This window comes from Melopsittacus undulatus, chromosome 4 (genome assembly GCF_012275295.1).
Source record: "Melopsittacus undulatus isolate bMelUnd1 chromosome 4, bMelUnd1.mat.Z, whole genome shotgun sequence".
Lineage (NCBI taxonomy): Eukaryota > Metazoa > Chordata > Aves > Psittaciformes > Psittaculidae > Melopsittacus > Melopsittacus undulatus.
In genome coordinates, this window is record NC_047530.1 from 95,439,410 (window position 1) to 95,462,996 (window position 23,587).

Below are 23,587 nucleotides of genomic sequence, written 5' to 3' on the forward strand. Positions count from 1 at the left end.
AATTTATCTTACCAAAGATGAATCTTGCATATCACCAGCTATCCAAATCAGGAACAGGGTCAGGTTCAAGCTGTTAACTGTTTTAGCTCTTTACTTCAGGAGATGCAGATGCTTTAAGGAATGTACTAATTGAATGTACTTGTGCAAGCTAATCAGTGAGTCAGTTCGATATAAGCATTATAATATACATCTTCCATGACCTACTTAGAAGGTAAAAATACGGTCTGGCATGGATTCCTTTTGGATTTGTAGCTACTCTGAAATGTTTGTATGGGGAGGAAAATACAAATTCTGATATTGAAGTCTCTTATTAATGACACATTTAAACAGTGAATGGGTATTTAAGCTGAAATGAAGTATATTAAATAATTCCATATAGCTACTGTTTATACAGAATTTTTTGTATTGGATAATGACTGAAAGAATTCAGCACACTGAAAATATGTCCCTTTGTGACTTCATAGTACACAAATTAAAATGCTGCTAATTTTCATTTGAATGACTGTCAGTTCACAATATCTAGCTTTCTTTCAAAACTCACTAATGCCTAAGACACTAAAAAAAGAGGTTTAAGGCAGCAGTGAAAGCATTACCTGAAATTTGAACATATGGAAGTACAGAAAAACCTTTTCATCACTTACCTATAGGAAGTAACCAGACCACTGCTGTCAAATGGAAGCACTTTTAAAGCCAAGGAGATTTTACTGTGGTTTGTGTCCCTACCCCCCATCTAAATACTAGCTTCATTAAATGTTGTATTTTCTTTCATTTTGTGAATTGAAATGTATGAATTGATCTGTGAGGCTCCAGGATAAAAGCAGTGCTTTGAGTAGTGATAACTAGGACTTGAGAATATTTTGTGCTTTGCTAATAGCTTGTGCTGTGTCTTATTATGCTAATAATTAATGAAGGACCATATTCTTCTTCCAAACTTATTCCATTCTTAGGATCACTACAGTGATCACACAGTTCTACCCCTAAAATAATGATACAGTAACGTAAAATCAGTGTGAGATCATCTGAATATATAAATCAGCAATTTAATAAATACAGTATCCCAAATTATATCTCTGTTCTCTCAAATCAGAGGTTAGGACTGGCAGTAGGAAGGCATCAGGTACTAGAATGATGCTGTGGATGCCTCTGCCCAAGGCAGTGTTATATACACTCTTTCCGATTCCAAAAACTGGGAGCAGCCAAGAACTGGTGTCTCTCAGATGCCTCAGTGATGTGGTTGGCAGTTTTTATCTACATTATATCATGCAAATTCTACTTAGTTTTGGTACCATTGATGTGGTTATACCACTGATTATACTCATATCATCAGTAGCCTGCTGTATATCAATGGCAGCTGTGCTGTTTTCATTGTAAAAAGGGAAAACCATAATGGCTTAGAGGATTTGATAAGTCCAGTAAATGGTTTTTTGTTGTTGTGATGTTTTGTTTTTAATTCTGCTCTCCCAGGAGAATGCATACTCTCACTAACCAGAAACTTCTTTTTGTTTTGAGGCAGAGAAGTTTGTTCTGTTGCTATGAATAATCAAGCTTTGGAAAACCCTCCCATTATTAAGGCAGGCTTTTCAAGCTACATCTTTCCTATATAGTCAACAAAGACAAAGAAACTTGAGCAACTAGAACATGAAAACTTAACCTGGTGGTTAAGCTATTAACCATAATGCATCACAGCAGCAACTGACAAATTGACTACTTGACTGAAAGTCACAGTCTAGTACCAAAGCTCTGCATTTGGTCTTATGAAATGTCTTGAAACTTTAGTTCCTCTCTGGTCATGGGTCACTCACTGTGAGCACACAGATTATTTATCTGTTCACAGGAGAGTTGGAATCATACAAAATAAGGAAATATGTTCCTGCCTTGGTCTATGTAAATGACATTGTGTAGCTTCTCTTTCTTAGTGAAGTCCTTTACTTTGAATGTGTTTTGTGCATCACAGCTCTAGTAAGTGCTGTTTCCTTTCTTCTTTAAAAATAATTTTAAAGAAAAAATTATAATTTAAAATTAAAACCATTGGTATTGCAAACCCCAAATCCAATTTTATTAATTAAAACTAACTGATTTCAGCCAAAATGTAGCCTTGATGTTTGGACCTTTGCTTTTTCCCAATAAAAATCTTTATGTTGCATTTATTTTACCTTATGCTGACATTATGCATGACAGAAGCTGGAATCAAGCAGAAGATTTATAGTTATCTGAGAATTTCTCTGTGTTAAGGTTGCTTGGAGTAGAATTGGCAATTGGCTTATTTGTGAAGAAGAGTAACAGGTTTTGTTCAAACTTGGAAATGGATTTCTTTTCAGCCATCTGTTCAGCATAAAAGCAGCAGACCTGACCCCCTCCAGATGATGACAATAAGCTGCTCTGCCCAGAGCAGTCACCATTTCCTATTGCCCTTGAAAACTAGAATTGAAAAATTAAATTCTGAATTTAGTTGGGTTTTATTTTTACAAATGTGAATACATGAAAAAACGTGTATTCACATTTATAACAACATCCACATGCTGACCCAGAGACAGAGTTAGATCTTGCCTCATCAGAAATTTAGTCTGTCACATGATTAATTCATGAGACTACTCTTATAACTACAGTAAACCAAATTATATGTTACAGCCTTTCTTTTATGTTTTTATACCCTTTAATTCTGGTTTATAGCTGCTATAGATCATGTTGCAGTCTTAAATTTTAAATTCCTGTGACCTTTGAAAGGGGAGACAACCCTATAAATTTAGTGTTGCAGTGTTTCACAGTAGTGTCAAAGTAAAATGATGGATAAAAAAGAGAAGCTTTTGTACACTTGTTGAATATTCTTTTAGTGGGGAGGGGGAAAAGCATTTCAATGTGGTTTTTTTTCAGTACAGGTAGATAGGAATATTTTTACTACAGGACAGACTGAGATGGTATGTGTATACTGGTTTTTCCCCAGAAGCAGAGAAAGTCTTGAAATAGAGATGACAAGCAAATCCTTTCTGCTTCTTGACATGTTTTGGACTTGAAAGACCTTTATGAATCTTTAGCTGTATGTATTCACTACAGCACTATCAAAATGTTGTTCTCTCTATGAAGCACAGAAGTGCAGGGGAAACACTGGGGCACCTCTCCCATGTCCCAGAAATAATACCATATTGTCATAGAGCAGATGTCCTCGTGGAGCCACCAGACATTCTGTGGTCGGGGGTTGTGTTGTGGATTTTTTTGTTTGTTTCATTTAAATTGAAGATGTGGAAAAATTTTTCGTAATTATGACAATGTTGTAAGGTTTCTGACTTCTCTGTTGTTTGTAATATGGTGAGGTCATTACTAGTAAGAGTTAAATGTTAATATCCATTCTTCTAGTATTCTCATTGAGGGGGGCTATTTAATGGTAAAATTGAGATTACGAAGACATGCAGTTTATTTTACAGAAGCTGCTGATAACCTAAGAACCTCAGTTTTCATTCAACTTTCCATATGCTCTCCTTGCTTGCTAACTTTTCTGGATATGTATCTTGTGTGCCATTTAATTATGTACACTTTGTGTAATTGCTGTTTAGATTCACAATCCAATTATTTTTCAATGGGACTGAGGATATATGGTACATACCTTTAATTAAAAGCAAACAAAACCCACCTAAAACCTGTCTTTAATGTGGCATATGGAGAATTTCTTACATTTTGGACTACTCAGTCTGATACTCACGAGAAAACACGTAAAAATGAATAGGAGTCTCACTGCAGATGTGAAAGTGTTCAAAGTTTTTATACACCTTTTGTTTTTTAGAGAAAGGAATCAGCTGACAAGGGCATACACTGCTATTTAAAATTAGACTGACTAAAAGAAATTAATCTTTGCAACCCTGACTAATACATAATTTCACTCTTCTGCAGTAGCTAAGTGAGATTACAGCCTTTTCTATTTTAAGGTTTCTAAAGTATTTAAAGCCTTTGATGTTTTTCGAGACTCCAGTCATGTCACTGCAATGTTAAAAGAAAGTCTGCATTTTTTAACACTTCAGATTTTTTTATTTTTCAAAAATGAGTTTCATTTTTAATAGTTGTTTCATCTTCAGGTTTAGAAATCTGTTTTATTCATGTTCAAAGCATCTTCTAATAAGATTACTAAGGGCAACTTTGAGCAATGTCCTTGTGTCATCACATTAACTGATTTAGAAATCTGGTTCACACTGTTTCTAAATGTTCCTTTGGTGCGGGCTTCTAAAACAAATTTATTCTAAAAGTTCTAGTAAATACAACCACAATTAAATACAAAGCTATTTTTAAAAATCGGGGGGGGGGGAAGTGCTACTTCTATTTCATGTAAAAAAATAAGTCTGTTTAACTCTACTTTTTGGAGGTGGCGATCTCAACCATCCAACAATAAACCCAACAACATGAGACTAGAACATTCATCTTCTTTGCCAGTTTAACTCCATCTTGTTTGTTACATAATAATATGAAGTAGGTATATATATATATATATATAAATACTTCCATAAGAGAACTTAGGTGGATGGTAGATTTTATTATAACCTTTGAGTCTATAAAAACATCAGAGAAGACACTGTTTAAACTTTAAAAAGACAGAATGAAAGAAAATGTGCTTCAAAGGTAGTTTAAATTTTATCAAGTAATTCTTCCATTTTGCATATGAAATGAGTATGTGCAGTGACTCAAAGACTGTTCTGACCTGCTATGCAGTATGTAAAGAGAAGAGAAAGTCCTCTTTGTTCTTCTAGTTCTGCCACCCAACATCAGTGCTTGAAAACTGAAAACACATGACCCTTAGAATATGATTTCTGTATCTGATTTTGTAAGTGCGTTTATGGGAATTTTTGGAATTATGGATTTGAGGTCAATTACGTAAGAAAGAATAGATGGTATGCAGACTTCTGACATAGATATTCAAATAAGCTTACATTTTCTATATAATTCTTCACTACATTTTTTTCTTTATTTAAAAAGTAGCTCCTCTAAGTAGCTCTTCTAAGAGCCAGAAATAGGTTAATCTTTCCCTACTGATTATATAACATTTGAATGCCAAAATGCTGTCTTTGTACCAGAAGGCCCAGCTCATGGTGGATGTATTTCAACAGCAATTTATGTACTCCGGAAGAGCAGTACATATGCAAGATCTTAACTTTTGAATTACTTTTAGTATTCACAAGTTGAGCATAAAATGAGCATTAACTTTAGTTACTATAAAGAGATTAAACTAATTCACAATTAACTGAAACCTCTAAGAAAAACTTCTGATTGAATTCAGTCCACTCTGGACTTCAATTAAGGGAGAGATCTGTGCAGCTACTCCATTAGCACCTTTCCGAAATATTCCTGTACCACTGAGTAACTACAGACTGTTCAGACATCCTTAGCACTTGTAACGTTAGTAATTAATCACTTCAACTGAAAGGAGTGCAAAAATTCTAGTATATCAAACTTCTACCTTCTCCCATGGATTATAGAACACAGTCAATGACTTTATTTCACACCACCAAACTTTGCGCCTAATGATGAAGTTGTACAAGGAAGTTGTTACCAGGTTTAACAGAATAAAACCTTTTTTTAATATCCTACTTTCTCCCTCAACACCCCCTACCCCCCACCCCTCCCAGTCTTTTATTCATGAATGTTCTGAAACGCTGGTGGGCCAGGAAAAGCATGAAGTTGGGTCATCTTTAACTCTTGAGAAGTATTTTGGTCTAGACAAGAGGTAGTCTTCTCTTATAAATTCTACCAATATGTCTTGCTAAGTTGAATGGTGTCTACAAGGCCCATAAGTTAATTTTCTCCCTTGCCTGATAGACTTAATATGCATTCTGCCCTAATAAAGGTTCACAAGTAGTTTTTGCTTTGATTAATTTGAGGAAGAATGGGTAGAACACATGAATGATGCACTTACGGCCAAAACTACAGTATGTCCCTGCCCATGGCAGGGGGGTTAGAACTAGATGGTCTTAAGGTCCTTTCCAACCCTAACTATTCTATGATTCTATGATTGTCTGTAATTTGTAGTAACATGCCAGGTTTTAACATAAAAGTATGAATATCAATATTCTGCTATTGTAAGAACAGGCAGTACAGGTGCCTAAATAAATTTTCCATCTAGCATGTTTTTTTTTCAGAGGTCACTGAAGCCTTACAACAAAATAGGCTTTCAGTAATACAGAAAGGTCCCATCATTAGGGAGGGGAGGCCTATGTTAAATTGGACTGGAGATCTTCCAGACAGTTTAGGCTGGCAAAAATGTACTTTCCAGATTACAGCAACATTATATGGTAGTTCTGAGTGTATCTTGAATTTCAAGTGACAGCCTTGCTACAAGCTCGTGGGACACAGTGTGTATGCCTGATGTTCCAGTTTGTTCTCAGCAAGGTTAAGTGAAATTAGACCAACCAGGCTACATTATGCTTTCATATGGAAATTGTGTCACTGTTTAGATGTCAGAATGAGGTGTGTACAAAGGAGCTTAGTTCTGGTACTGCTTTCCATCAAATAATGAATCCTCGAGCTCAAGATTGAGGAGCTTGTACACTATGCTTCAGAATACAGGGAGATTAATCTTCTCACTTTCCCTCTTGATGAACCCTTTTAGAAAGATGTGGTGACTCTTCTTACAGCAAAATAGGTTGTTGCCATTTTCCAGTGAATTACAAGTGCAGTGTTTACTGTCAGCACTACTGTGATGTACCAACAGCCGAGAGGGAGCTGTGTTGCCTTTGCTCTGCCAAGAGGCCATATTTGTGTGTATATAGAATAGTCAGCTGTTGTCAGGTACCTTGCTTTTTTCCTGGGCTTTAATTATCTCGCCTGGTTTACTTTGTGGAACCTAAGTCAGGACCAGTCCTTTGAGCCCTCCAGTCTTTAAAACGCTTGGTCAGGTAAGAAAGGATCACAGCTGAAGTTTTTCTGCCTCATACTACCACTGCATGCTACCAAGACTGCTGCAGAGGATTAAAGTTTTAAAGTTCATCAAACTGTCTTTACTTCTTGGAAAGAAAAGTATGTTTTAAGTCACATGATACCTGTGATGCACAGAGAGGACAATGTGCTGAAGCATACAATGCCAAGGAACTTGAAGCAACTCTGCTAAATAATAGAACTTATTTGAATTAATACATTTTTGTTTTGGAAACTGATTATCTTACTAATTCTGCCTCACCTACTGTCTTTAAACATGGATTAACTTTCTTTTAAACCTGATGCCCCTGTAACTCCCCAGTATTCTGAATGTTGGAAGTGAACTGGCTTCGGTAAAACTTTGGGGATTAGCTAGGGCAGTTAGGCTCATCTCGTACTGTAGTACAAACAGGAATAGAAATACCAGTTAGAACAGGATATAATGACTAAAGTAGACATTTTTGAGAATCTCTTCAAGAAGGAGTATTCTTAGATATTTATAAAGTTACAGGCAAACATAGCATTTAAACGTAAGTGACAGGGAAATAAAATGAATTACTGTTAATTCACAGATTAGTGTGCTGGTGTTTCTTTAATTTGTGGCTGAAGATATTTAAAATAGTGTTTTGTTCTTGTGCAAAAAAGTTATCACATTGTATATAGTTTGAGATAATTCTTTATGCGATATCAGTTCTGACCTTGGTGTTTTCCAATTTCATTTTTTGTACTAGAATTGGAGTTCAGAGTATGCTTCTGAATTTGAGGTTTTTGCATCCCTATGTGCTTCTAGAAGATGAGTAAAGATGCCTTTAACTTTGGCAGATATCTTTCATGTCAGTTTCAGCTTCTACATGATCCTTATCTGAGCTTCTGTTACTTTTTATTTCAGTGTAATCTTCAGTAATCCTGAGTATCAAAAGTTCTTGAATAATTGGGAGATAGATGTGCAGTCACCAGGTTGTGAATTAATGCTGGACATCATGTTGTGCAAGTCCAGCCTCCTTACTTGTCTAGATTAGTTGAAGACTACTGCTGTAAATTGCTTACCTGTGTGTCTTTAGAGGGGCCACGCAGACTCCATAGCAGGCAGGAGAACATGTTACAGCCACTGAGGTCTAGAGAATTGAGGAAGTGTTCACTTATTAAACTTGATGGTAGGCAGTAGCTCCAGGTTAGAAAACTGAATTCTTACTAACGTGGACTGCTCTAGCAGCCAGAGAAGATTAACAAGTACCTGGTTAATTTTAACTGGTTTGGGAAATTACGGTCATACCATTTACTGTACCCTCAAGTGACTGTCAACTCCAGTTTCCCCAGAAAAACCTGAAAAAGCTTCACAAAAGAAAGAAGCATCCTAAGCTGTTGCCCAGATTTTTGCTAAGTCATTAAGACACAATAAGCATTTTCCAATTTTCATTTTGCTAAAGAGATTTCCAGTATTTTGCTGTTTTAAGATTATAAAAGTCTGAAAGAGACAAAATCCAATTTTTTTAGAGTTCAGATCTTATGGTCTGGTCAGAAGATAAATCCGAAATGTTTAAATTCATTTAAATATATTGTAAAACCTTCTTTTAAAGTATTCATGAATGTACATATACTTTTATTCGTAGATCTGCACTGCATCTTCTTGGGAATATGTCTTACAGGGCATTTTTGTATAAAAAAACAAAGCAAGGGTTGGGCTGAACCATAAAGTGTAATCAGTTGGCTTTGGAGGTGTAGTTGCCATGGTCGTCTTTTCCAAGTATCTAGTTTTCAGACTGGAGCATTTTATAAGGCTGAAAAAACTGCTGAACTAAAGATACTATAAAGTTTTTTGCTCTTGTTTTTGAATGTAATCAGAAGGGACAGTATGGTGCGAGGAATAACAAGTGCCTAGATGGAAAATAAAATAATGCTAAAAGTAATAGTGACTGCAAGCTAATTATTTTCATAATTAATGTAGTTAGCTTTGTAAAATCTAACACTAAAATGTTGAAGTGTGTTTATGTCTTTAGGGACTGTCTTAAGATACTTAACCTCTGCTGGAGGGGGAACCAGTGGTTTTAGTTAAAAAATCGCTTTTTACTGGGACTAGCATCTTTAACTCACTCCAGATCTAGGTATGCAGGTTCCTTGTTTGCTAGCAAGAGTGATGATCAAACTATTTTGCTTTCTTGGGCGAGCCTTTCTAGAAGTGTTCTGGGCTATTCCTGTGTTGTTAATGCAAACCTTTTCTTGTCTCTGAAAACAGCTGAACAGAATTCAATATACTTTGAGAAGTTACACAGGACTAGAGATAGCAGGGGAAGAGGTAATTTGGTAGATAATAACAGAGGAAAATACTTTTCCAGTGTCTATCCTAATTTTAATATTTCGTAAATCATGGCTGTGTAGTATATATCTAAAAAGGACATGTAAAATAGTATTCACTCAGTGTTCTGAAAAATTAGGGTAAGTCACTACAATAATAATAGCAAATAGACTGTGTAAATCTGTATCAAAGTTTGTCATGATTTAAATACCATGTATCATCATGGAGGCACTGTTTGTGTCAAGAGTCTTAGGTAGAGAAAGTCTATCAAGCATAGGAAGTTCAGCAGTCCCTGCTCAAAACCCAGCTGCCTCTAATTGCTGCAGGTTTTCGGAAAAGAAGTAGCTTGTAAAACACCCAAATGCCAAATTATAAAGGTTAAACCCAACATGTTCACATTCAGTGAGAGAACTGTGTTGTAGTGATTGTGGGGCAAAAGAACAATAAACGCATGCTCAACAGAGAAAGCCCACTTAACTGGGCAGCTGTATTCAAGTCTAGCAGCCAGTCTTTAGATGGCTCTGCTTAGTATATACAGTGTGCTGTATTAGTTTCATTTCTGAGGTAGCAAAAGCATGGACTGCTTGGGTCAAATCTTCATTCAAACTTAACAACATTAACTAAAAGTGAAGCAAACTTTCTTGCCAGCTGCATTCAGAAGAGCACTGAATGCCACACACAGTTTTACTGGCTAATTTAAAGTCCTAAAATTCTGAGTCGCTAAGAGCAATTTTTACTGAACTTCTTCATTTTGAACTGCTTTATTTAAATATAAATAGCAACATTAGGTTGCTATTTATATTTAAATAAAAAGCACATAATAAAACACAATGCATGCTGTTCTTTTTTGCTCATGCTTACTGTTTTTAGGTAAGCAATTTTTTCATAATTAAGTACGTAAGCATAGAAGTTTATTTATCTGTTTACTTGTCCACTTTCTTTTAATATTTATTCATTGTATAGAATAACCAGAAACTTGATGCCTCCCTTGTAAGATGGTAGTCACTGACACCAGCAGATACTGCTAATAAGCAGCTCATCTACAGCTGCTGGATAATAAGAACCCCTTATTCACTAGCCTATATTGTCACTGCTCAAAATCCTTAATTAATCAAATAAACACACTTTTATGCTGCAAACATTCTTGTCTCCATTCTGAAATCAATACTGTGTGTGAGTACTCCCTGCATTTAATTTATGAAAACAAGCTACCAGCCTTACCAGTCATTTGTAATTGGTGTATCTTATTCAGTTCTTGGGGTTTTCTTTATTTAAAAAAATGCTTGATAATTTAATCTGATCTTTCTCTTTCTTGTGCCTTTATCCTTTCCAAGGTTATGCCTTTCTGCTGTTCCAGGAAGAAAGCTCTGTACAAGCTCTGATAGATGCCTGCCTGGAAGAAGATGGGAAACTTTACCTGTGTGTGTCAAGTCCCACAATCAAGGATAAACCAGTAAGTAGCTTATGCCATGGCACTTATGCTGCTTGCTAACCCATTTGCTGTTAGTCTTTTCAGTTAATAAATAAAGAAATACAGTTAATTGAGTTGTCCATTTCCTGTTGCTGTCCTTGCTGTTACATTGATTTGACTTTCTATATCAGCATAACATGGTTTTAACATTTGCTACTCTCTGATAAATGTCATGTTCAATTAACATTTATATTTGATACTTCTGGTATCTCACAGGAACATGCATCCTTTTAAAATATTAGCTGTAAAACAATTGAATTATCATTTTTCCTCTATATTATTTGAAAGAAAAGAAAGCTTTATGCAATGAAGTTAAGGAACTCCCCTCCCCCCCACTTAAAATCCAGATAGCTTCAAATACCCCTGTACATCATTAGTTTTCTTAATTAGTATTTTTTCTGCATGCAATAACTAATCAAATTATAATTTAGGTCTCATTTACTTTATATAAACTGCAGCATAAAAGCAAGTAATGCAGACAGCTATAGCAGAATAGAAGACATGGGAACAGTAGAAACAATAGATTACCATCCCTAACACTCTTTAATGCTGGTCTTTTTTGTGGCTATGAATACATCAGACTAGATAAAAAAATAAAGAGAAATATGACCAGATAAAAAAAATGCTGCCTTTAGTAAAAACACTATTACAAAGCGAGTTCAGATGAATGAACAACCCAATATTATAGCACAGTGAGTGTGCTTATATGATTTCTAGGATCAAAAATGGATGGATGAATGGCTTTATCCAAATAAATTATGAACAGTATTTTTTTCTCTGTAATCTACACGTTTCTTATCAACTGTGTTGCTGCTTAACAGAAATGAGCGTTCACACATTATAAAAACTCCTTTTGTATCCAAGCACAGAAATTAATTTTATCTCAATTTCTGTCAGTGCTTTAAAGTTTGTGGATCACTGTATGTGATGTCAGGAAAGCCGGAAGCCCAAACTGCAATTAAACATACACAGTAAAATGTTCTGAAAGTCCTTTCACAGATTTCTTATTATAATGGCGATCAGGGGCAGGGAATTAATGAGGTAGGAGTTTGTAGCGATGAGATTTAACTCAAGTCTGGCCTCTAGAGGTGATAAATGAATTGTCATTTTCTTTCAAACACTTTAGATATGCTATGTTCTCAAATTTAATTTTGGTGCCTATACCACCGATTTACTGCTTTTGCTAAGTTAAAATTATATCTTTAATCATAGAAAGATTTTGCAGGGGTTTTTTTGTTTGTTCATTTTGGGTTTGGGTTTGTTTTTTTTTTTATTTTAATGGAGTTGCCAAATTCCTCTACTAAAACCAGTCCTTAATACAGGTGCAAATTCGACCTTGGAACCTAAGTGACAGTGACTTTGTCATGGATGGGTCTCAGCCTTTGGATCCAAGGAAAACTATCTTTGTTGGAGGAGTTCCACGGCCCCTCCGAGCTGGTGAGTAGAAGGAAAACATAGGGCATGTAGCAGGGAGTTCCAGGCTAAGCAGAAAAGATGAGAAAAGGTACCTATTAAATGTCTCTTCCAAATATTTATCACTTATTAAGTCTTCCTGTCTACAAAATACAAACTGTGAACAATTTTTATCTTTAAGATAGGTTAATAATTAGGATTTCCAGTAGACACAGTTTCCCAAGTTTGCATAATATCCTAGAACTTGGCTGTGTTTTTGTAACATAAACCATCTTAATCCTAAACCTGATTGACTTACTGAGATGCAGACAAGTCCCCTTTCATTTGACTACAAGACAATCTCTTCCTAGACCCATTCCAATCCAATTCCAATGGCAGTTCTATGATTTCTCTTTCCCCTTATTCAACCCCAAGCGTAATTTCCCCTTGGAGCTACAGGAAAGGCCTCTTAGCCACTGTCCAAAGAAAAATTTCTCCCAGCCCCTGCTTCTTGGTGGCCCCACTCTTTTGAAGACCACTTTCCAGATCCAATCCTGATGTAGTTCTTTTTCTGTATCTTTTTTTCTTCACCCTTAACTTTTTTTATTCACTTTTATTTGCAGAGCTGTAGCCCCCCCTCCCCAAGGCCCCTTAGCTTATGGCCAGAGGAAAGATTTATCCCAGTCCAGATATCCTGGCAGTTTTTTTTTTAAGGCCCCTTTTCAGTACTGCTCCCAACACTGCTTCTTCCTAACCTTTATATTCTTGGTAAGCCAATGACAAGGTCATGAAGCAAGTTGAAACATTTCTCCTAACTCCATCTTTTGGCAGCCGTCACTTGTTAGTAGTCCCTCTCCATCATCACTCCAAGTCAGCCACATGGTTTCTCTTTTTTATCCTCTCAAATCTAATCCTATTTTTTCAGGGCTGTAGTAGACAAGGCCTCTCAGTCATTGTCTGGAAGAAAGACTTCTGGATTTAATTTGCCAGTAGCAATCTTTCCTTTGGTAGCCACTTTCCACCCCACTAGAACTTCAGCTCCTCACTTGATGTTTCGCCTAATTCACATGCTTTTGGAAAGCTGTGCACAAGGTCTCCCAGCCGTTGCTGTCAGTAAGATTTCTCCCAGCCCAGGTTTCTTGGCAGCCTTCACTTTCCTCAACATGTTAAAATAAGGCATAATTATAAGACAGTAATTATGTAAATAGTAACAATTTAACATTAGCTCATTTCTAATTACAGTCTTTACAAAACTGTATGTCATTTGACCCATCATAGATTACATTTGAAATGCATTATATTTGATAAATGATGTCTTCAGTGAACTTCTCCAAATCAGAAAAATAGTTTGCGGTTTTTCTTGTCTGCAGCTTTAAAGACCTGACACAGAAGTTTTTCCTAAGATGTCTGAACACTACATGGTTTCCTTGCCCTGGAATCCTGTATAGTCTTTGCCTGTAGGCAAGAGTGACTTACCTGAACTACCAGGTGTTTAAATGTTCCTGATGTTTATTCCATCCTGTCACTTTTTGAAATCACTACCTAAAGTATGACTCCAACTCATTAGAAAGTAGAAGAATCTACTAGTCACTACATTATGCTGATAGTTTTCCCTTCCTGGTTAGAGTAAGAATATTACCTAGTTTGGTAGAATGAGTTAGACATTTGTTTGCTTGTTGCAAATGGACAACTGAGCATATGTTCTTCCCTTAATGTGACGCACACATTTATACAAACACACATACATACTCTATTTAAAAACTGGTTTTATTCTATATATAATGAACAACTAGTGAGAATTCTGTGAGAACTGCAAGGATTTAAATATTTAAATATATCCTTTTCATTTTATCTTGGACAGCTCATTTTTTACTTGCTACTGAAAGTGTTTTCACACACTGGCATAAGACTGACTTGGCAGAGCCTGTACAGGTCCCAGGTCTTTGCTTTGTGAGGGTCTGTCCCTCATCCATCTGACAAATTTGTGTGCCTGTCAAGTTTTATGGAGAACTTGGTATGGTGATCACACATCTTGGCATAGTTTACCTGCCTTTTCTCCACTTCCTTCAGTTTTTTCCCTTGACTTTCATCCTGTATGTTTCCTCAGCCATGCATTCAGCCTGTCTTATTTTCTGAATTATATTTATAACTTCTTTGGAGTTATTCTTAAGTGTCAGAAAAAGCATGAAACCATTTTAAAAAATCCACCATCAAGTTAATGTTCTACAGAAATACTAAATTGCACCTAAAATGTACGCTTGCTTTTTGTTGCAAATGTAAAACGCTTCCCTAATGTCTTTTCAATCTTAGTAGCTAGGGCAATGTACAAGGTTCTAAATACAGAAATATCTTTAAGTGATCTTATATGTACACTAGCATTAACAAGCCTGGTTGAGGCTTGGGAACATCCTGAATATCTAATCCCAGATACCAGAGTTTTAATTTACCATATGATAAATTCTAAAACAATTTACCTGATACTTAGTTTAACAATGTAACTCTGCTTTTTTTTCCCCACACTTCAGTCATACCAAGTTTCTTTTTACAGATTCTGCTTTTTGCTTTTATATTTTATTATACTTTGTGTAGGATTGGTTCATTCTGTTAGGACAAGGGTTTGGATTTGCTATTTTAGATTTTGGAAGACAAGTAGCTAAGGCAAACAGTGTTGGTTGTTTTTTTTTTATGCAACAAAGCAAATGCAACACTATTATTTATGTTAAATCTATCCTATTGAACACTTCTTGCAGTTGAATTGGCAATGATTATGGACCGTTTATATGGAGGCGTCTGCTATGCTGGCATTGATACAGACCCAGAGCTGAAGTATCCAAAAGGTGCTGGCAGAGTGGCTTTCTCCAATCAGCAGAGCTATATTGCTGCTATCAGTGCTCGCTTTGTCCAGCTCCAACATAATGACATTGATAAACGGGTAAGTAAAATAGCATGGAACAGAATGGTTGTTACAAAACTGTAGAGAAATGAAAAACATCTTTACATTAATATTGTGTTGGAGAACACTAACCTCTCTGTTCTTCAGATGACATTTGCTAATTACTTAGAAGCTTATTTAAGCAGCTAAAGCAGAGTGAAAAAATGCACCTTAGGCATGTGAAGTAACGTTGAGCCTTAAAACCAGAAAATACTTGGTTGTAAGCTCATTGATTCTCATTTTGTTTTGAACTCTGAAGGTGAAATGCCATAGAATTTCCTAGCTTTTTTTCCTCCTCCTTTGGATGTTTGCTGACTGTACATCAACAGCTTTTACTTAGTGGCTACTTATGTAGCTTCTGGCACTTCTGCGATTAGGCAGCATTTTTTCTCAACAGTGTACATCTAGACTTGAGGTGCCTAAATCACAGCTTTGTCATACATATAATAGGTAATGCTGACCTCAAAAGTCTTGAGAATTATTTAACCAAACCCAAATGCCAAGAGATGCTTGATAGGTAAATGAGAAGGGATTGTTCAGTATGAAATCCTGTTTTCTAAAGGGCTTTTCAAGTACCAAGTGAAATCATTTACTGAAATCTGAATTGAAGGCAGTAGAAGAAAACACTCCTTAATTTCCAAGATACTTTTTTTTCCATTAGAGCTTCTTTCTTCATCTCTCGATTTCTTGTACAAATAACACCTATGATTTGGGGGACTTGGCATTTAGAATTATTCAAAGAGCACACAGCATGTGCTGCTGCTATGGATTTTTACAATAGGGGTGGCTTGTTTTCTGCTTAATCTGATAGAAAACTCTTAAAAAATAATATTGATAGGTATTGGCTGTGTCTGTTACGTGCCGTGTACAGATAAAATCACGCAGCTGTAAAGTCCAAGCTGTTTTTACTTTCTCTTTAAAAATCTGAACTTTTTGTCAGATTAGGTGAGGTCACGACTTTTAAATCTTCACCCTCTTTCCTATGGTGCTACTCTACGTCATGACTGTAACTAAGACAAGGCTGTTCTGAAGTATTTCTTGTCTGTTGGATTCTGAAAAAAACTTACAGAGAGACTAAGAAGATTAATTTTGGAATCTTAATCGCAGTGTTGAACCCTTTGAGATTTATATATCAGCCATGCTTAAGAACTTAGGGTTTTTTCTAAGCTTTAGGGTAGAGCCACAAATGATGCTAGCTGGTAGGTTTTTTCCATCCATCAGTACTTTTCCCAGTTACTGATTGATAATTTCTATTTCATTATCTTTTTATCTATGTTGAAAACAGGTTTATCTGTGAGTTTGAAGAAGTATGAAATCCCTTAATCAGTCCTTAAATATTAGTTTTTAAATCCAGTAGATCAAAAACCCTGAGCTGCACAGCATACTTTCTTAAAATCATGTCACTAGTAACCAAAACAAGAAAAGGTGTGAGAAAGAGAATCTATTTCAGACCTTCACAATTCATGCTTTAGAAATGTGAGTAGGTGAGGATCCAGAGATATGCTGGGCGTTGGACCTGCTTTCTTCCAACTTCATTTGAGATAGTGCTGTATTATTGTATGTGATGCTTCTAATTTTAGTGATACGGCATCTGATATGCAAAATGGCAGTTACTCAGACTTGCTCCATGCAGCACTAGTGAAATAGTGTGATTTAACAAAAAGTAAAATAAAATAACATAAAGTAACATAACATAAAATAAAATGAAGTAGTGATTCTATCTGTTCCATAGGCAAGAAATAGAATTCCCTCTATAAGCTTTATTTCAAGTGAGTTACATTTACTGAAATGTGGTCCGGATATGCTGAAGTAAAATTCAGCATAAAGCTTTTTTGTATAGTTTGTTTCTTGTTTTCAATTTAATATCTCATTCTGGTTTTCCTTAATAGCGTAAGAATTACACATGCACAAACTAATGATTTCCCCATAATGAATAAATGCTCAATTTGAATGTGTAGGCTTGATTCTTAGGAGCAGGCACATAGAAGAGAACTCATATGTTGTCGAGTTCTGTAATAGTACTATTTCAAATGCAGAGTCAAGTATCAGAATACTGCTGGGTTTGGCACAAGCACGTTAAAAACAAGAGAAATTCCAGTCCTAAGATGTTTACAACTGAGTATAGGACAAAAGTCAGCAGCTCTCCAGTCTATGTATAATTGGTGGCAATGCCACAGATGGATTTTTGTCAGCATAAGGCAGTGTAATTAATACAAGTGAGTTTAATCTTGTTTAAATTGAATCTTCATTTATTAGTCTTGTCCCAAATTGCACAGTTCATAAGAAAAGAAAAAAAAATATGGGAGGAAAAAGCCCCCTAAACACTCTCTGGAAAAAGCCTTTGAAACTCACCAGACAGCTGAACTATAGAAGTATATTTTGTTCTCTATAATTTTTCTTTCCTAAATGCTGCTCTCTCACACCCTGCCCCCATAGCAACTGTATTCACATTCCTGGAGGTTTCTTAGACAGCAGCAAAATCTTTGGATATGCTATTTTTACTGTACTTCCATCTCAGTACTTTCACATACCTAAATTTTCCAAGAAATGTTGAATGGTTACCAAAACACATCCTTCTTTCTTGAGGTGTTCTTACAAGTAAAGTGGTATGAAAATTTAACTACCAAAGTCTTTGGGTTAATCCAGCATCAGCTGAAAACCTTCAACTGACATCAAAAAAGTCATATGAATTAAAATACCATTCCTTCTTTTCATACTTAGCAAAACTCTGTAATCTTCTGACAGCTCTTCTTCTTCCTGGTGCAGGTGGAAGTGAAGCCATACGTGCTGGATGATCAGATGTGCGATGAATGCCAGGGCACTCGCTGTGGTGGAAAATTTGCTCCATTCTTTTGTGCCAACGTTACCTGTTTGCAGTATTACTGTGAATACTGCTGGGCAAGCATACACTCTCGTGCTGGGCGTGAGTTCCACAAACCACTGGTAAAGGAGGGAGGTGACCGGCCCCGCCATGTCCCGTTCCGCTGGAGCTGAACCCCAGGCCTCCCCCAGCAACAAGTACTGGAGTAGATTAAATTGTGTGAAAAGAGAGCGCTGCCTCAGGGCTTAGTGTTCTGGAAATCTGTGCATTCGTCCGCGACTTTAATGAAGATATGGGTCTTTTTATTACTATTACTATTATTATTTACAGTCACATTACTGAACTCAGTGTCCAGTATAATACAAACCGGCAGAGTGTAACTGTACTGATTTTGCACTTTGATTCACACAAACATCTGCTTGGTACCTTAATTTCCTACACAAGACTTGTCACTAGTGACATTATGTAGACTGCCATTCTCATCAGCCTTCACTGGGCTGATGTGTATATGATGAAGATTTTTTTTTTATTATAATTATAATTATTTTTATTTTTAAACTGGAGCATGCACTTATTTTCAGAAATTTAGACTTGCCCCTAGCAGATGACTTACCAAAGGTAATATTCACAAGTAGGTGGCAGATGTAGCAAAAACTTAAACAAATATTCAGCAATCATTAGTTTGGGTCATTTAGAATAGTAATAACCCTTAAAGAAAATAAGCCTTTAGTTGCTCTCCATTTTGACTTGTAAGGATGATACCTCATAAGCTGGATCAGACTTTTTTTTTTGTTTTGCTGAGGGTTTTTTGTTTGTTCGTTTGTTTTTGTTTTGTTGGGGGTTTTTTGTTGGTTTTTTTTTGTTAGGTCTTTTAGTGTTATGTAAATGTATGCTGCAATAGCTTTTGCTGCTATTAAAATGGTATTACTAATACCATAATACTCTATTCAGGCTAGGGTATCAATTAAAAAATGAATATGTGATTAAAATAGTGATGGCTGCTGAAAGGAGATCAGTATAGCATACAGAAAAGCTTCCAAGGAAGGTCAATATTTTTTGACTGCATGTTTACTTAATCAGGTTGCTGCATGCAATAAATTTTATATATGTTTAATATAAAACCTGCCCACAATGCACAAATTACGAATTTACATAGGCTACAAAATAGTAACAAAATGAATTGATTACTGACTGGAGGAAGGCATGCCTCAGTAAATGTAATGCTTCTGAAATTAGGATCAGCCCATTACAGAATGACCTATATTACAACCAATATAAAACTAGCTGTAGGATATTCTTAAAACAAATTTGTGGATGGTAGATGAAGTACTTTGCGGTGCTCTGTTATATATCGTGCAATTTATTTTATATAGTAAAGTGATTATGTCTAGTACTGTGATCAAACTTAACTGTTAAAGCCTCTGTATCCGACATTAACACGTTTTTGACAGTTCATAACAGGTACATAAACAGAAATGAGCTCTTAGTTAACAATCTCTCTCCTAATGCTTGCTTCATTTACGTAGCTGCAGACCTTGTCCAGAAAACCAAAGAGCTCATGTTAGCGTACATACACTACCAATTATATAGTCTGTCAAACTAATAAACTAGGCACATTTAAGAAAGTTAGGAAACAAAGTGGTGCTAAAGAAATGTCTGCATATAAAAGTAACATGAGATGTCTGCTCTGTGGATGTGGCGTTCTCTCTCTAATCCCTGGATGTATCCTGTGAAGCTTGAACACAACTAAGACCTGCTAATACAGTGGACATTTTTTTAGCATGAACTATGGGGCTGCAGATAGCATAAAACTACAAACACACTTGGTATATACTAATGATTGTGAGAATGTGTACACTATTATTTTCTTTTTCCTCCTTTGGTTTTGCAGTTCTGGGGACAATCTGACTGGATATGACACCGCATAGTAGATTTATATGTTCTGGGTTTTGTTTGTTGTGATGTCCTCGTTTGTGTCTAATTTAGTAGTTTGTTTTTCCCAGTGTTTAGTTGCGAGTATTGGCTTTGAGAGGATTTTTTCTGTTTTTGGAAAAAAAAAAAAGAAAAAAAAGAAAAAATAGTTTTTTACTGGTTTAAAATGCTTATTATAATTATCCCTTTTGAAGTTACTTCTGGGCGGTTTTGTGATATTGCTTTTCCCAGCCCAGGTGTCTTTTCTGTTGTTTTTTTTTCATCTGTACAAGACATTTTGTTATGCACTACTTTTTGTATCTAGACAGTTTTCAACAGTTGGCTGATGATTTTTTTTTTTAAAGAAAAAGGCATGCTTTCTGACTGACATGATCTTTTGCAATACCTCAATTTTGAAATATAGGAAAGAAAATGATATTTTCTAAGTAAGTTTATTCAGAAAAATATATATTAATTTAATTCTGCAAGAAAAATGATTTAACAGATGGGTAACTTTATTTTTTTCATGCTTATTTGAGTTTTTTTGAAAATGAAGAAGTTAGAGCTTTATAACTGTAATATTAAAGATCATAGCTAACCTACAGAAATCTACCTAATTATGTGAAAGAACTAAACCTTTTTGAAGAAATTCCCCTCTTTCATGTAGAAAAATACCCCCAGAGAGAAAGAGAGAGAGAGAGAAGCTGGAAAATGTACAATATACCATGATGTTGGATTAAATCTAAGCAAAATCATCGTAAAGAACAGGTGTAAACACAGACTCCATTTGGTGCTGAAAGTTGTGAATAGAAGGTGAAAAACTATTTTCCCTTAATTTGTATATTTATAATCAAGTGTGATTATGCACGACTGACCAGAATTGTGAGAGTTCTTCTGTTTGTATTTTTTTAAAGAGAACTTTTTTTAGTTTATTAAATTATGACATGCTCCCTTTTCTTTTGTAAATGAATGTGCCCCCGAGTTGTTAATATGTTATATTAAAAGAGGGTCCTTCAAAAAAAGTTATTTTTTAAAATATGGAGTTCTGAACTGCAACTTGACTAAGAAGCCCCTGGGTACAACAGGTCCTATTGTGGCCTTTTCTGATGTGAGACTTGAACTAGTCGATTTTTTTGAAGGCTAACCTAACCTCGACTATTTGTTGTTATGTGCAATACTGTTTGTACTGTTTGTATAAAAAAAAAAAGAAAAATGAAAAGAAAAATGGCATAAATCTTTATTGCAGATTTATTTTCATTGCAGACTTTAGACATTGTGATTCACTAAAATCATTTTTCTACTGTCAAATATGTACCTTTTCTTCATGCTGGTATTTTTTCAATAGTAATGTAGCCTTTGTACTGAGACAAATTTTCATTGTTATTTTTAGAAAGATTTTTTGCTAAGAAAAAAATTAAACATATTTACATATTTTTCATTTTTATTTCGTATTTTCTTTAAGGAGTGCTTTCTCAACCATTAATATAGTTGTTTCTGGGAGAGACTTTCATATCTGGTCAATGTCATTAATATTATTTTGTATTTTTACTTGGAATAAATTAATTTTATGATGCTAATTCTTTAAAAGTTTATTTTTTTCATTTTCAGTTATTTTTGAAGCTAAAATCTTTGTAATATTGTTACTAAAGTGTCTAGTTTTTTGAAATGCAAAGCTTTATGTATTAACTTGCTGATGTGGTTTACAATAGTGTGGCAATGATGAAAATGGTTGGTTATGTAAAGTGATTGGAAAATTGTAACAAAGAATTGGGCAATAAAATGACAGAATGAAGCAGAAAAAACGTGATATTTTGAAAAGCCTTTTCCTTTATCAAAATGATTTAGGGAGATAATAGGGATGTCACAGTACCAGTTCGCTGTCTAGATTTATACACCACCAGTGTTGATGAAATACTATTGCCGTTATAAGGAACTAAATCTATTGAAACAACGGGGTTTTGACCCTGCCCATTCAGCATAATGCTCCATTTCTTTTCTTGTCATGAACTTGATAGATTCTCTTTTCAATAGTCTTAGATTGAACCTCCGAAAATATATATTCTTCATTGTATTTTGCCACCGTGTTATTTATTGAATTGACCCTTTCCTGCACAACTTCGTTCCTGCATATGTTTATCGGTGGCAGCATGGAGCAGACTGTAGGTACCCACATCATTTTCTAAGGAAGTTACCACATTGTGTTGGTAGCTGCCCACTTAATGCAAAATATAGTATGGCCATTTCCTGGTAGCAATGCAGTAACCCATATTGCCACCACTTCTGAACATCTGTTCAGCTTCTTTGTCTTTCTCCGTTCTTCTCTGCCTCTCTTGTGTCTTTGTCCTTTATTTTTCTTTTATGCTGGCAACACCAAGTGTGCCAGTATGGAAACACCTTTCACTTCACTTCCATTTCCATCACTTTTGTTTCCCTATGCAGCCAGCAGAAACCCCTTCCTGAAGCCAGCAACTCTCTGTTCTGGCACCTTGAACAATCCAGACTAAAACTGGTGTTGCGTAAACAGGGCATACAATGACTCTCTCTAGACAAAACAATTACTTGGACAAGTTATCGATGACCTTTTAGACCAACATATGCTAGAGTGTTAGAGTGGCTCATCTGTAACTTGCGGAAATGTGTCCAGAGTTGGTCTATTGTGTATCCTCTGTGTGTTCAGTTCTGTAAGTAATGTATAGACTAGATCAAATAGTGAAGTAAAATTTAGACTCAAATTAGGTACTACTGGTTGGAATGTACACAAATTGCAAACAAAGGAGATTAAGGAATGAAAAGGGAATAAAAAATTCCTGCTAAGTGGTACAAAGTTTATGCTTATATTTCTGCCTACATGCTTGTATTTTATAGCCTGCTAGCAAGGCATGGGCTAAAACAAATTGTATTGCAACTCTGCAGTTAGCAAATAACTTTGCTGATTTCACTATCTGTTAGAGTAGTTGGAAAAAAAAAAAAGACAAAAAAAAGGCGCTTAAGTGGGAAAAGCTCCCATGTTACTATTTCAGTATTGTGACATCTCTACTTGCAAGGTATGAGTGAAAGATTAGTCACAGATTTGTAGAAATGTCTCTTTTGTTTAACCTGGCTTGTATGTAGTTGCTTTTATGCTAGTTTGTATGATGTCAGCTAACCCCTTTTTCTTTTCCTGCCTTCCTTTCTTTTTTTAAACCAGACAAACTTCTTAATCTCTGCTGCTATAGTGTTCTATCATACCACAGAGTATTTTATATTCATGTTAGTGACTACTCTATACCCCAAATGGGTAGCTGGTCAGAAATCACATTGGTCACACAATTCTGGCACACTTAAATTTTCAGGAGCAAACATTTAGCAGTAAGTAGAAAACCAGGGTGCTAACAGGAGGTAATTTGGGCTTTTTTTATTTTATTTTATTTTTTTTTCCTGGACGTAGTTCTGTTGGGGTATAAAGTATTAGATATTTGTAATTTTACTGTCAAAATAATGGACATAACTTTTAGAGCATTCACAGCTAAGATCTCTGTACTTGGTTTTCAACTAATTTTAAATGTACTGTATCTTTTATTACATGTTCTCTTAGATTGTTTTTGCTAGTAACTCTAACAAGGCTTCTTCCTTTTTGGCTTGGACTAATGCTTGTATGGAACTGCAGTACTGTGACTAAACATGGAGCTCAATGCTGCTATTGCTTACAACTGCTTAAACTTTGTAGTTTGGACTTTATTTTTTTCTGTAATAACTTATTAAATATAGTTGTATGAAGTACTGATATTTGTCATCCTTTGCACATGCTAAGGAAATCTTGGGATATGCCTTACGGGAATGTAAACAAGATACAACCCCCCCATATCTTCTACTGGGAAACTGCACTAGACTAGGTTA

At 35.5% G+C, this 23,587-nt stretch overlaps 1 protein-coding gene across 3 annotated transcripts in view; it reads left to right on the plus strand.

Annotated features, from left to right (window-relative positions):
* Positions 1–23,470, plus strand: part of CPEB3 (cytoplasmic polyadenylation element binding protein 3) — a 93,711-nt gene extending 70,241 nt beyond the window's left edge. For all 3 annotated transcript variants that reach the window (XM_031044694.2, XM_031044693.2, XM_031044695.2), the window contains exons 7-10: positions 10,519–10,637; positions 11,978–12,092; positions 14,798–14,979; positions 17,746–23,470. In XM_031044694.2, the coding sequence (XP_030900554.2) occupies positions 10,519–10,637; positions 11,978–12,092; positions 14,798–14,979; positions 17,746–17,973 (644 nt within the window). In that variant the 3' untranslated portion in view covers positions 17,974–23,470. The remainder of the gene's footprint in view (positions 1–10,518; positions 10,638–11,977; positions 12,093–14,797; positions 14,980–17,745) is intronic.
* Positions 23,471–23,587: the final 117 nt, after the last annotated feature.